This window comes from Pan paniscus, chromosome 6, assembly GCF_029289425.2.
Source record: "Pan paniscus chromosome 6, NHGRI_mPanPan1-v2.0_pri, whole genome shotgun sequence".
In the NCBI taxonomy this organism is placed as follows: domain Eukaryota; kingdom Metazoa; phylum Chordata; class Mammalia; order Primates; family Hominidae; genus Pan; species Pan paniscus.
The window spans coordinates 39,802,599-39,816,879 of record NC_073255.2 but is presented as its reverse complement, the minus strand read 5'-3'; the positions used below and the strand labels follow the sequence as shown (position 1 = coordinate 39,816,879).

At 38.7% G+C, this 14,281-nt stretch overlaps 1 protein-coding gene across 1 annotated transcript in view; it reads left to right on the top strand.

The window, feature by feature from the left end:
* The window catches only part of DPY19L1 (dpy-19 like C-mannosyltransferase 1), a 108,717-nt gene that overhangs the window by 34,412 nt on the left and 60,024 nt on the right, over positions 1–14,281 (top strand). Inside the window, exon 7 of the mRNA XM_034963929.2 lies at positions 13,275–13,332. Within this exon, the coding sequence (XP_034819820.1) occupies positions 13,275–13,332 (58 nt within the window). The remainder of the gene's footprint in view (positions 1–13,274; positions 13,333–14,281) is intronic.

Genomic DNA, 14,281 nt, shown 5'->3' with positions numbered 1-14,281 from the left:
CTTGAAAGTAGATAGCTGGGAAGTAAACATTTTATGAAACTTTGCAAAATGTGTTTATTTGCTTTCGTATTTGGTTCACTGTTTGGCCGAGTGTTGAACTCTAGACTTGAAAACATTGTTGGTTGCTGGCCGGGCATGGTGGCTCACGCCTGTAATCCCAGCATTTTGGGAGGCCGAGGTGGGTGGATCACAAGGTCAGGAGATCGAGACCATCTTGACTAACACAGTGAAACCCCGTCTCTACTAAAAAATACAAAAAAATTAGCCAAGCGTGGTGGCGGGCACCTGTAGTCCCAGCTACTCGGTAGGCTGAGGCAGGAGAATGGCGTGAACCCAGGAGGCAGAGCTTGCAGTGAGCCGAGATTGTGCCACTGCACTCCAGCCTGGGCAACAGAGCAAGACTCCGTCTCAAAAGAAGAAAAGAGAACATTGTTGGTTGCTTCAGATGATGCTATTCAGATGTTCCTAAGTTATTCAAATTTCTAAACCTTTGTATGTGACCTTTGCTTCCCCTTCCTCTCTCTGGAAGATTGTAGAATATCTTCTTTGTCTCTATGGTTCTGAAATTTCAGAGCAATATGTCTCAGTGTAGATCTGCTTTCATGTGTTCTCTTGGACACTTGATGGGTTGTTTCAATCATGCCTTTGATTTCTGAGAATTTTCTTGAATTATTTCTTTACTTATTTTATTCCCTTTGTTTTCTGATTCAGAACTTTTGTTTGGATGTTTGTAGTTTCCAGTCCTCTAATTTTCTTTTTTTTCCCCCCATTTTTAAGCTCTTTGGCTTTGTTCTACATTCTAGAACATTTTATCAGCCTTATTTTTTCCAACCTTCTACTGAGTTTTTATTTTTCATTATCATGCTTTTAATTTCCAAGAAGTTTTGTTTGTTCTATAAACATTCCTTTTTAAAAAATAGTATTTTATTTTTGTTTCATGGATTCAATAAATATTCTCTCTAAGGGTATTAATGATGTTTTTACCCTCCCAGAATAACCTTGGCATCTTCTAGCTTGTGTGTGGGGGGGTTTTTTTTGTTGTTTTTTGGGTTTTTTTTGTTTTTTTTTTGTTTTTTGAGCTGGAGTCTCGCTCTGTTACCAGGCTGGAGTGCAATGGCACGATCTTGACTCACTGCAACCTTGGCCTCCTGGGTTCAAGCAATTTTTTCTTGCTTCAGCTTTCCAAGTAGCTGGGACTACAGGCACGCACCACCACACCCAGCCAATTTTTGTATTTTTTAGTTGAGAGGGGTTTTTACCATGTTGGCCAGGATTGTCTCAATCTCTTGACCTGGTGATCTGCCCGCCTCAGCCTCCCAAAGTGCTGGGATTACAGGTATGAGCCACTGTGCCCGGCCTAGCTTGTTTTTTTAAACATCTTTTGGTCTCTACCTTCCATGTTAGGTGCCTTCCTTAGATGTCTGGCAAACTTAGGCTGTCATGATTAAGGCTAGAAGACCAAAAAAAGCTGTATAGAAGCTCTAAATTGTGGGTGGAATCTGTTAAGGTTGAGTTTTTATATAGTTTGAATAAATGATGTGAGCAGAACTTAGAGTGACTGCCAGTTCTTTGGTTTGCCTTTAGATGTAAAAGAAAATATAAAGTAACAGAGGTCTTTTAGGGTTGTAAAAGGGAGGTGCAGTGTTTTATTAGGTTAACTGAAATGGAAGATTATAGATGATTTTTAAAGAAGTGATTGAGTAGAGGGAAGAACACCTAAATGAGTTTAAGAGACTCTGTCTTCTATGTGAGAATGGAATAAGGTAGTGTTTGCAAGTGACCCAGAAGAATGCTTGCCTTCCAAAATATTTTTTGATCGAATAAATTAATTAATAATAAAATATTGAAAGAAAAACTTAGCTTATGGTTGCCATATATGAAAGGCACAATAAAAACATATTATCTATCACATAAGCTTTACTAGCGTTTACCAATTTAGGAAGTATTTTTCCAATGGACTCATTCTGAAGCTTTCCCTCTGCAGATTCCAATCTTCACTGAAGACTGTTTTTGATTGCAGAAGTTCAGTTCATGTATAACGTTTATGTGCGAGGCTCTAGTCTAAACTCTTTACTATCAGAAACTCATTTAATTCATATGGTTTTCCCATGAGATAGGTAAACCACTTTATAGATGAGGAAACTGAGACACAAGGATATTAAATAACTTTTCCGAGGTCACAGAGCTAGTCACTGGCAGAGTAGGGATTTGAGTACCAACAGTGGCTCCAAAACGTGTGCTCTACTGTCTCTGAGAATACATTTTAAGTGTTCTTTCCACAGCAATTAAATTGTCTGCAGCTTTAGTTAATTTTTGTTTAAAGATCCTGCATAATGAAGAAAATAGTGTTTATTTCATTGCCAAAGTAAGTGGTATTTATATTTCATAAAAAGTTTTACTTAAAATGTTTTAAAGATACATGACACTAAGAAGGATCTAGACTTTCCGTTCTCTTTTCTGTTCTGATGTTCCAGAATATTACTGTTCTGTAATAATTCATTTCCGAAGGATTCTGAGGTCCCAGGATTTTGCTGTTCTTCAGCTGATATTTCTGTATGCATTGTTTTGGTTTGATAGGTGGAAGTTTACTCTTTCTAATATTGCCATTTTTCAGGATCCTATTGTGCTCCATTATTAGCTGTCATACATGTAATTTTATAATTATTCTAATAGTTTCCTCAGTTAATTTTACTTAGAATCATTTATTGAACTAACGACACATTGGAGGGAAAGGTAACATACAGCGTGTTGGGGGGCGGATTCTTAAATGTCTGCTTTTGCGATTACACATTTCCCCGACACCTCATTCTCCAGGTAAGATGACTGTAACTCCATACCTTCGCATGGTCTGGTAGTTTGTAGTTGGTAATTTCAGTATGGAAAGTTTTTCTTTTTTTTGGAAGGTTTTTCTTTAATGGTTTTCAAGCCAAGGTTAAAATATACTGTATTATTTCTTTTGGTGGTGAATACGAACAGCTATTTTAATGTTATCTGGAACATTTTTATGATTTGTTCCTTAGAAGTATTTTTTGGCAAAGATCGAGGTCTCCATGTAAGTTAATTGAACAACTTTCTTTCTATTAATGTGCTCTACAATGGGTATGTTAGTTATTAGTATGTTTTTAAACTGAATTTTCACTGCTTTGTATATACATGCATATCTTTTGGCATTATTCAACTTTTTATAATCAAGTACATCAGTAGTCCCTTGCCCCGTCTGTCTTCCCCACCCCGTGTATCCCTTTGTCTAGGGAAAGCCACTTTCAGATCTTTGGAAACTCAGCAATTCTGATACGTAAAACCATAGTCCGCAGTTACATTATTATGACTGTAAAAATATTGCTTACTGCTGAATTAAGTGGTATGAATAATTGTTTATTTGGTAACTTAAAATTTTTCCTGTGGTTAATTATTGCTAATATTTTGTTTTCCTTGGTGTTCTGTATGCTGATTAATTCCTCTCCAGATCTACAGCTGAACTGTAAACACTTATTTTGTACTTTGTCAAATGTATAAAATCCATTATTTCAATTCTCCCACTCCTATCCCCTGGGGCCTCCCTCCTGGAGCCTCTGTCTCTGGTTCCATCCTAGACCCGTCCTTCCCTGGGCTTCCGTATAGCGATTCCCTGGGAGTTTTGTTTACCACCATCCTGAGAATTCCCCTTTCCTCTCTTGCATTGGATTCATTGTGTTTTGGACTCCAGGTTGGTCTCTTTCTGGTCTGTTTCATCCTTTTGAGGATCATATCCTCAGGTAATTTCCAAGAGAGTCACAGAGATAGTTTTAAAATACATTTGTCTGGCATGTTTGAACATTTCCTTTTTTATTTTTGTACTCAATTACTGGTTTGCCTGGTTGTTGATTTTTATTTTTCCTCAGACTTTTAAAGGCTTTGTTCGACTGTCTTCTAAGATGGAGTGTAGCTTTTCAAAAGTCTGGTGCTGTTCTACCATTAGTTCCTTTTGTGTGTGGCTAGTTGTTTTCCTCTGGCAGCTTTTGGGTTCATCTTTCTCTCTTTAGTCCCCAAAAAGGTCATGATGTGGTAGATATTTCATCCTTCTCATCGCATACTTTGTGCGCTCTATCTGGGCACTTACTTTCTTCACTTTGGAGGAAAACTTTTTTTAGTATTATTTCCCTAATGACTTTCTCTTCTCCATTTCTTTTTTCCTGTTTTCTTGAAAGTTAGTGATTGGATATTGGACTTCTTGAAGTCGAATTTTCTCAGGGTTTTTCTCCCTTATTTTATTTTTACATTTTATTGTCATTTCTGTTAGTTTCCAACCAAAGAATCTTGAGTTTGAAAATTTCTCTGCCTGTTGCATTGTCTTTGTTACCTCTAGGTCCCCCTTCAATTTGTATTAGTTTCTATTTTTCACATTGGAAGCTTCCATCCCCACAGCCTGCTGATTCCTAGCTTGACATTTGTATCTAAGAATGAGGAGCTGGTTGGAAGATTGCAAAGTGGATGGGTCTTAACTGACTAGTGGCTTTTATTACAGCATGATGAGAGTGTAAACTGCTTTGTTTAGGGAGACTTAGGCTCCTTTCATCTTGTTGCTTTTTAATTTACCAGCCTCAGCTGCTTCTGCCTGTGGCCAGAGTCCAGGAGACATATCTGATTCTTCACGTCAGTGCAGAAGTGACACCCAGTGCCATTGACTACTCCTCCCCCTCACCCCTGGTCATATGCAGACACTTATGCATGAGGGCTGAGCGCACACTTTCTGAGGCAGGGTCAGTGTTCCCTTTTCCTTACTTCATCCCCTCTCTGGCGATGAGGTCGCTTTTTGAAGAGAACTTAAATGATCTTTTTCACGAACTCTACATTTAATGGGGGCTGCCCAGAGTCCCTGTGGTCCCTCTGTTGATCTGTTCCTGATCTCCTCCCCCTCTTTTGAATTTTTACCGTTGTCTCTACCCAGTTCTTCATTGTTTCTGAGCTTTTGTGAGAAGAGCCTGGACGTCCTTTTGTAGACATAAGTAGTCAGCAGAAAATGCCTTTTCTTCCACATAAGGAACCAGCTAGTCAGAGGACAATACCTTCATCTTCCAATTTTCTGTTCTCTGTTATCTTCTTCGGTCATTGGAGGTTCAGAGTGGTTTCTTTGATATCTGAGAGATTTTTTTAAGCTGCTTTATTTCTAGATATGTTCCAGAAGCCCTGAGGGCCTGGATGATTAGTCTGTATGTCAAAGCCCTTTTTAATTTTGCTTGATGTCCCCCTTTACATCTGGAGTGAATAGTCATCATTAACACAGTTAATCTTCCTACCTTCTCTTCCCGTGATCCAACCAAGTTGCCTATGAAGTATTCTTAGGCTCTGTAGCAGAATGGAATAGTGTTTTGTATTAATTTTCCACTCTTCCACTGCCCTCTACCTGTTTTAAGGAAAAGTTGAATTTCTTAAATTTTATGCCAGTTTTGCTTCCATTATTTTGCATGATATTTTCTTATTCTTTATTTTAAAAAAATCAAGCATTTGCTGCTTATACAGGCTGGATTTTTGGCCAAAAAACACATCTTAAATAGGCTGTGAATCTACCATCTCAAAGTTTTCCAGCTACTTTTTTTTTTTTTTTTTTTTTTTGAGACGGAGTCTCGCTCAGTTGCCCAGGCTGGAGTGCAGTGGCGCGATCTCAGCTCACTGCAAGCTCCGCCTCCTGGGTTCACGCCATTCTCCTGCCTCAGCCTCCCGAGTAGCTGGGACTACAGGCGCCTGGCACCACGCCCAGCTAATTTTTTTTTTTTTTTTTTTTTTTGTATTTTTAGTAGAGACGGGGTTTCACCATGTTAGCCAGGATGATCTTGATCTCCTGACATTGTGATCCGCCCGCCTCGGCCTCCCAAAGTGCTGGGATTACAGGCGTGAGCCACTGTGCCTGGCCTTTATTTTTTTTTTTGAATTAATATTAACTTGGCCTGCTAACATATCTTTAATCAAACCCATTTGGTCTAGCAGTTGTGTATGAATATTTAAAAGATAAGTATTTTTATTTAGTATGCATAAATTGATGAAAGTTGTTGGTTGGCAATATTGGCATCTTTTCTCCAAAACCTTCCCCTTTTTATGTCTTCACTCTCTCAGCAAATGACACTTCTGTCTACTCTAATGGCCAGCCTGACCTCTAAGAGATAGCCATGACTTTCCTCTTTCCTCTGTAATCCAAGGAGTCACAAAATCCTATTATTACTGTCCTGCTTCAGAGTATCTCTGGCATCCTTCCACTTCTCTGCCAGCCCATCCTCCTGGGATGACTCTGCATCAGTTCTTGTGGCTCTGCTCCCCACCAGTCTTGCTCCCAGGCTGCTCTTCACACTGTTGTCAGTGTGGTCTTATCATTTGAGGAACTGTGATGAGGACCGTGTAGCTGGAGAGCAGAGTGTGGGTAGGAGGAAGAATAGTGAAAGGAGTCCCCAAGGTGTATGCAGGGGCCAGATCCTGCGAGGCATTTCGGATATGTTTTGGTGTTTGGATTTGACCTTGTGGGCAGTGGGATGCCATTGAAGGGCTGTGTGGATGGAGTGGGATTGGGTCCATTCATTGTTAAAGACAACACACTCTGCAGTGTAGAGGGAGCAGGCTTTGGGTGGGGAGGTGTCGGAGGCTGTAGCAGCCCAGGGGAAGAGGATGGGAGCCTGAGCTGGTATGATGGTGGTGGGATGGAGGGAAGTGGACAGACTCTGGAATACTAGGAGGCAGAATTGTGGGGGAGGCTCCAGGGGAAGCATTTGTTCAGAGGAGAGTGATATTTCTAGGCAGGAGAAGGAGGAAGCATCTGGGAAGAGGCTGCAGTTGTTGGATAGGTAGTTGTTCACCATGGAATGAAGGGCCTGGAGCACACGGTGGAGAGGTCTGCGTAGGAGTTGAGGAGTGTGGTGTTTGGGTCAGAGCAGAGGCTCACCTCAACACATGGTCCTGCCTGGTTTTTGGGCCAGTACCAAGAGCAACAATGACATGAGGTGTGGTGTGTTTGGCTGCAAGCTTTCAAAAAAGGAATGCCAGCAGTCTTTTGATTGAATAGTTCTATTTTCAGATACCCTTTCGCTTTCTTTCATGGACAAGACTTGGTGCTAGGCACCATGGGTGAATTGAGGAGTTCACAATCTAATAAGTAAATAACTTCTGTTAGAATCGGCAGATAGAGAGTTAAATTAACGGCGTTAATCACTTGCTTGAAACAGACTGGAAAGGACCAAGCTGAGAACTTTTCTCACCCTTCCCGATTCTTATCCTCATTCCTCATCTTTCTTTCCTATCTCTTTACTTAGTAACCAGTGAATCCCCCCCACCGCCCCCCCCACCGCCGCCATGAGTATAGGGGAAGGTTCTCAGCTCTGAACCAGGCCTGCTTGGCATTTCTTCATTGGGCTAGGAAGGTGCCCAAGCCTTCAGTCTCCAATTTAAGATTGGAAATTATCTTAATTTGATTATTTCCAAATTTTTCTCCATTTTCTCTTTCTTAAGCATTTATACAATAAGAAAATCGTAAGAGTTATTTAATATAGTTTTGAATTAACTCTGATGGCTTTTTTCTTTTCAAAAGTTTAACTTTGGATGGTTCATCATTTTTGTAAATAGAGATAAAAATCTCAATGATTAATGAAACCTATCAAAACTTGATAATTGATTTAAATCTATACAACTGTAGTAGGTAGGAAAGAAGATAATTATAGAATTCTTAAATTTTAGAACTGGAAAGTATTTTGAGGTCCTTTTTAGCTTTATTTTTTATTATCCCTTCATTTTATATCTAAGAAAAATCAAGGTTTAGGTGAATGAGATGTATAAGTAAATGTGGTAAATGTTTAGCAAGCTTAGAATGTTTTAAAATTTGCACAGTAGGAGGTTTCATATTTTCTGACAGTCATATTGCAGAAGAGACTTTTTTTTTTTAACCACTAGGGAATGCTAAAATATCAACTGATCAACTATAGTGGGGAAAAAAATTTAAAAATTTTAGGTATTCTAATTGCTGCATCTTTTCTGTTTAGCAAAATAAAAGGACTTAGTAGCCTCTATGGATTGGGGCGAGAGGGTGGACATGGAGAACACCATTTTAGATTTGTTTCAAGTCACATCATTTCACAGTGTTTCTAACTCAGAACATTCCTTGGAGATAAATAAATTTTATTCTCCTCCTCTAGCTTTGCATTTCCCAAAAGTGTATAGAAAAAAATCGGCCTCTTTTGTTAGTTAAGTAAAGCTGGGCCCATATTCATGGAAGATGTTGGACCATAACCTGTATTTTAGTAATTTGGTGAAAAAGGAATATTGTCACCGTGGCTCTGCCCTCAGGAAATTGTCCAACCTCAGAGCCTCCCAGGTTGTATGGCAACTGAGTGAGGGTATGCGACTTCTTAGGCAAACCTCATCCTGAGATTTGGTCGGGGAATTGGATTTTTTTTTTTTGAGACGGAATCTTGCTCTGTCGCCCAGGCTGGAGTACAGTGGCACAGCCTTGGCTCACTGCAAGCTCCACCTCCCGGGTTCACGCCTTTCTCCTGCCTCAGCCTTCCGAGTAGCTGGGACCACAGGTGCCCACCACCACGCCCGGCTAATTTTTTGTATTTTTAGTAGAGACGGGTTTCACCATGTTAGCCAGGATGGTCTCGATCTCCTGACCTCGTGATCCGCCCGCCTCAGCCTCCCAAAGTGCTGGGATTACAGGCATGAGCCACCGCGCCCCGCCAGGGAATTGGATTTGTGAGTCTTTTGTTCTTTCTCTACCTTTACTCTGCCATTTAGAAAATTAAAGTTATTAAATTTCCATTTTGATTCCTTGTTGTTCCAGGGAATTTTTAAAAGGAAATTTTACATTAAATTCCCCAAGTGTCATTTTTTTAAAAAACTCATCTTTCTTGTGTTTTAGGTTGTTTTAGATTCTAATCAGAGAATGAGGTGCCTTTGCAACTAGATGTTCCAGTGACATAAGAAAATGATGTGTAATCTGTGTATAGTCACGACATTGAGCTTGTTGATTATCTCCTTCAGATCCCTAATATGTTTCCTTTAGCTTACTTGACCTGTTAGATTATGAAAGAATTAAAATTTTCTACTGTGATCAGATTCTATCATGTTCTCTTTGTATTTCTAGAAGTTTTAACTTTTAGTACTTGACTCTTACATTGGTTGTCCAAAAAAATTTTTATTTTTTGAGACAGTTTCACTCTGTCACCCAGGCTGGAGTGCCACGGCGCAATCTCAGCTTATTGTAGCCTCCACCTTCCCAGTTCAAACGAATCTTGACTCTCAGCCTCCTGAGTAGCTGGGACTACAGTTGTACGCCACCACACGGCTAATTTTTTTTTTTTTTTTGTATTTTCGTAGAGATAGTGTTTCATCATGTTGGGCAGGCTGGTGTCGAACTCCTGGCCTCAAGTGATCCACTTGCCTTGGCCTCCCAAAGTGCTGAGATTACAGGCATGAGCCACTGTGCCTGACCCCAAACATTTTTATTTAAAGGAATACAGTTAGAATTGAGTAAATGGAAAGAGATATACTGTGCAACTGAATGACCATCATATAAATGACAGCCCTTCCCAACCCAAATTATATATAAATTTAATGTCATTCTGATCAGAAGTCTGACAATTTTTTCTTGGGTGGGGGGGCAGGGTTGGGAGACTGGTTCAGATGTTATATGTAAGAATAAGTTGGTAAGAATTACCTAAAAAATCTTAAAAAGAAGAGTAGTTGGGGGTGGGTAGCTTTTTAAAATCATGTGTTAAAATTACCATAATGCTACAGTAATAAAAATAGTGTGATACAAAAAAAAATACAGAATTAAGTCAGTTGAATGAAATAGAACAGAGTCTAGCATTGTAAGAAATTAAGATAAAGGCTGAATTTCATTTCACTGGTAAAAGGGATGTTTACTTGATAAATGATTTTAATATAATTGGCTATTTCAAAGAGAACAAAATTAGGGAGAAAGAGCTAAGTGGAAAATGCAATTTATAATATTAGAAGAAATTTTAGGAGACTATAGTTTTAAGGTGTGGAAGACCTTCAGAGACAAGACAGGAAGTGCAGAAGAAATAAAGGAAAATATCAACATATTTAAATACATAAAAGTTTAAAAATTCTTTCTGATAGAATACGCCGCAAATTAGATCAGAATACTTTGTCACACATATGTGTTAACTTAAAATAATCAAAAGGATCAGAATCTAAAGAGCGTTTATTCAAGCACAAAGTGTGAGGGTAGACCACTCAGGAACACGAACTCCAAAGGAATGAAGTCAGACTTTGGAAGTAAGGAAGTTTAGGTTTCATTTATGTAGGCAGAGGCAGAGACATTTTTAGCAGGAATACAACATTATTCATACAGGTTGGCACATAGTCACAGCAGTTTGATTGGTTTAGGTGTTATTTCTTTTGGGGAAGGGTACAGTTAACATTTTTTTTTTTTACAGAGAGTATAATAATGATGAGTTTTCTATAGTCTGATCTAAGCAAAGTAAAACAACACAGGGAAAATTAATCTTTAACAGGGGTTATTAACTACGAAGGCAGGGTCACACCTGTAGTTTCAGCTACTCTGGAGGCTGAGGCAGGAGGATTGCTGGATCCCATGAGTTCGAGGCTGCAGTGAGCCATGATTGTGCCACTCTACCCTAGCTTGGGTGACAGAGTGAGACCCAGTCTCCGGAAAAAAAAAAAAAAAGGCAGGAAGGTTTTGTGCCTGACATTGTTTAATTCTCTAGTCATTGTACTGAACAAGAAAAATAAGAAAGCAAGTTAATCTATAATCTGAGAATGGAAGTTGTAACCATATGTGACTCAGATCACAGTCACATCTCTCTCAAGGCTTAAAGGGGTTGTTTTTTGGACAGCTTTTAAATGTTATTTTCACATTTGACAGTCGGAGGTTTGATAACCTTAATTTTTAAGTAGGGAACAGTCAAATAGAAAAATAGACAAGAATATGAATAAGCAGTTCACGGAAGAGAAAATGCATGTTGTCAAAACAAAACACTAAAATGCTACTGCATACAAGTAGGCAGTGAGAAAAGGGTTTTCACCTATCTAAGGAGAAAATTTGAAAAGCACATGAGTCTGCACGAGGGGTGGAGAAACGACCTCCTGCATACTCTGTGACAAGAGTGTGGACTGCTGCAGTGCTTCCGGGCACAGCTCACATCCTTTGACTCACGTGTCTCACAGTTAGGTCCCTCCTGCCGAAACAAATGCGCCAGCATTTACATGTACGAGGATGTTTAACCATTTTTTATTATAGCAAGAAACTGAAAAATATTTATATGCCCAGTAATATGGAATGGACTAAATAAATATATTTGTACTATACAGTATTTGCCATCTATAAAAATAATCCCTTTAAGTTTACATATATTGATTAGGAATAATCTTTATGCTAGAATAATTAGAAAAGGAACAAATTTCAGAGAGATGTTAATATGATCACATAGAAAATATATGTTTGTGTGGTTAGAGAGAGAGATTTGGAAGAACAGACACATACTAAAATGTTCTTAGGTGAATAGGATTGGGAGAGGGTAGTGAGAAAATCACTTTTTTTCCCCTATAAACTTCTATATTTTTTGTCTTGTTAGAGTAAGTTCAAAACACTAAAATGTATTTATTTGTTTTTTAAACCGTTAACTCTATCTTAACCTTTCTAATGTCTAATCACTTGTGATGAAGCCTGGGCCTAGCCTGTGTGCTTCTCTTCTGAAGAAGATGTGGTGCACCTTTCAGGAGAGAACCCTGGCGTCCACTTCCTGGCCTGTACTGCTTTCTAAGCTCCTCTATCTGATGCTCTCGTTTCAGTGATCCATCACTTCAGACACTTTCTGGCTTCAGTTTCTTTGCCCCTTTATATTTCATTTGTGCTGTCTAGGCTGATAATCGGTAGGCAAAAATCACACAGTCTTATGATTACTGACCCTGTAGATTTGTGTTCTGCAGACTCAGTTGTTCCCCTAAGATATCCCAGCAGCACTGTGTTTTCCCCAGTTACCACTCTCCTGAAATGTGAGTGGTGTTTCAGACATTTCTGTCTTTCCTCAAACGTTTAATGCTGCCATCGTTTCACTCTAGCAGCGAGTGGCTGTGTCTTCTGCTCTGTGGGGAACATGGAAACTCCACAAAGTACTTGCCACTAAACATGCAGTCTTCCTCCTCTTTTGCCAAGGCAAACAGGCCACCTGTGCTGGGGTCCCAGCCCTACCTGTCTCCTTCTGGATACTCCCTACATGGATTATCCCTGCTGGCCATTGCATCTCTTCCTCTTTTCCTCATTGATACATCACAAGAGTAAATACAAGGCCTTTGATGCCTATACCATCTGGTTCTTTGTTTCCTCTCTGACCTCTCTGTGGTATACTTATAGATAGAGAAATAAAAGGAAGGTAGATAGAGAAAAAGAAGGAAGGATATTTGGGTAGAATAATGAGAAAGCAGCATGAGCTAAAATGAGTGAGAAGACCTCAAGAGTAAAAATGCAGAACATGATGAAATAAACCTAAACATAGCCTTATGTCCCCTACCCAGACTTGGGGGACAATAGGCAACATATTTCACTCTCATCTGAGCAAATGAAGGTTAATTGTTAGAACTACCAGATTATACCATTGTAATTTCTTACCTAGAGTTATAAGCCTAATTGTCATACTTTGATATTTGTGTTCTATTCCAGTTTTTGAAAACAAATGAAACATAAAACTTTATAAATTGGTATTCCTCAAGTGTATTCTGCAGAAAAGTAGCTTGGGGATGGGATTTGGGAAATAAAAAATTAAATCTTTAATGTGTGGAAGTGCCTTGTGAATTTCTAGGAGCAGGTAGGCAGTGTGGGGTTTTCCATCCTTATGACCATGGATCCCTTTCCTTGCACGTCTTTCTCATCCTTTTTCCTAATGTATGTCATCTGTCCCAAGGAAAGCAGTTTGAGAAATGTTGAAGGACATAAATAAATATGAGGTACTAAAGAAAATAAAAAGAAATATCAGGTTGCGTGATGTACAGTAATATGACTACTAAGAATTTTCTATTCCCTTTCAGTTTGCGTGCTTTTCTGAGTCTATACATTTTGAAGGTAGCAAATGATTTTTAAAAAATGAGAAAAGATTATTTTGACTAATGATCCTTTGGAGGAAATAAACTATTTTGTAAATAAGCATAGGAGAGTTCTAGTATGACTATAAAATCTTATATAATACCAGAGGTTATGATATTATGTGTTTTAAGGTTTTTCTTAGGATTGACCTGAATTTTTGTTACTTGAGTTATGTTTTCTTCTTTTCCAGTGGCAGCCGATTAGGAGGCCTGGTTACAGTGTTGTGCTTCTTTTTCAATCATGGAGAGGTAGGTAATCAAAAACTATTCTCAGAATTACTCCTGGAAATGCAGTTTTCTTCTTTAAATTTAATCTATAATGGCATTCTTTAAATGTTTGATCTTATTATTTTGATTCAAAATTTAAACACTAGCATTCATTTGAGTTAACTTTTCATGACCATTGTACTTCTTATGTGATATAAGGCTTAGTAATTTGATGAAATAATGGGTCTGTATCAACTGTATCAATTCTGTTTTTGTTGTTGTTGTTGTTGTTGTTTTTGTTTTTTGTTTTTTTTTTGAGGCAGTGTCTTTTTTTGTTGCCCAGTCTGGAGTGCAGTGGTAGATCATAGCTCACTGCAGCCTCAAACTCTTGGGGTCAGGTGATCCTCCTGCCTCAGAATCAGCTTCCAGAGTAGCTGGGACTACAGACGCTTATCACCACACTCAGCTAGTTTTTTAAATTTTTTATAGAGATGGAATCTTTGTATGTTGCCCAGGCTGGTCTTGAATTCCTGGCCTCAAGCAATCCTCCTGCCTTGGTCTCCCAAAGTGTTGGGATTACAGGTATAAGCCACCACGCCTGCCCTCAAGTATCAATTGTTTGTATAATTTTAAAACTGTGAAAGCTAACAATTTAGTTATAATGGAAGTAGGTGGTAATTGATACAAATTTCTTTTGTAGGGATAACTTTTTGTTGCAGAAACTACACAGCATATTCTTATTTTAATGTATTAACATTTGATACTCTTTTAAGTACTTTTTGCAAAATATTTGAGTGTTCAAGGGCTTTCTAAAGACAACAGTATTGTAAAAAATACAGACTCTGGATCCAGGTTGCCTGGGTTCAAATCCTGACTGCTGTGTGGCTCTGTGACCTGAGCAAGTCATTTAATCTCTCTTTGCCTTAGTTTCCTCTTTGTAAATGGGCATAATGATGTTACCCACCTCATAGGATTATTGCAGAGACTAAGT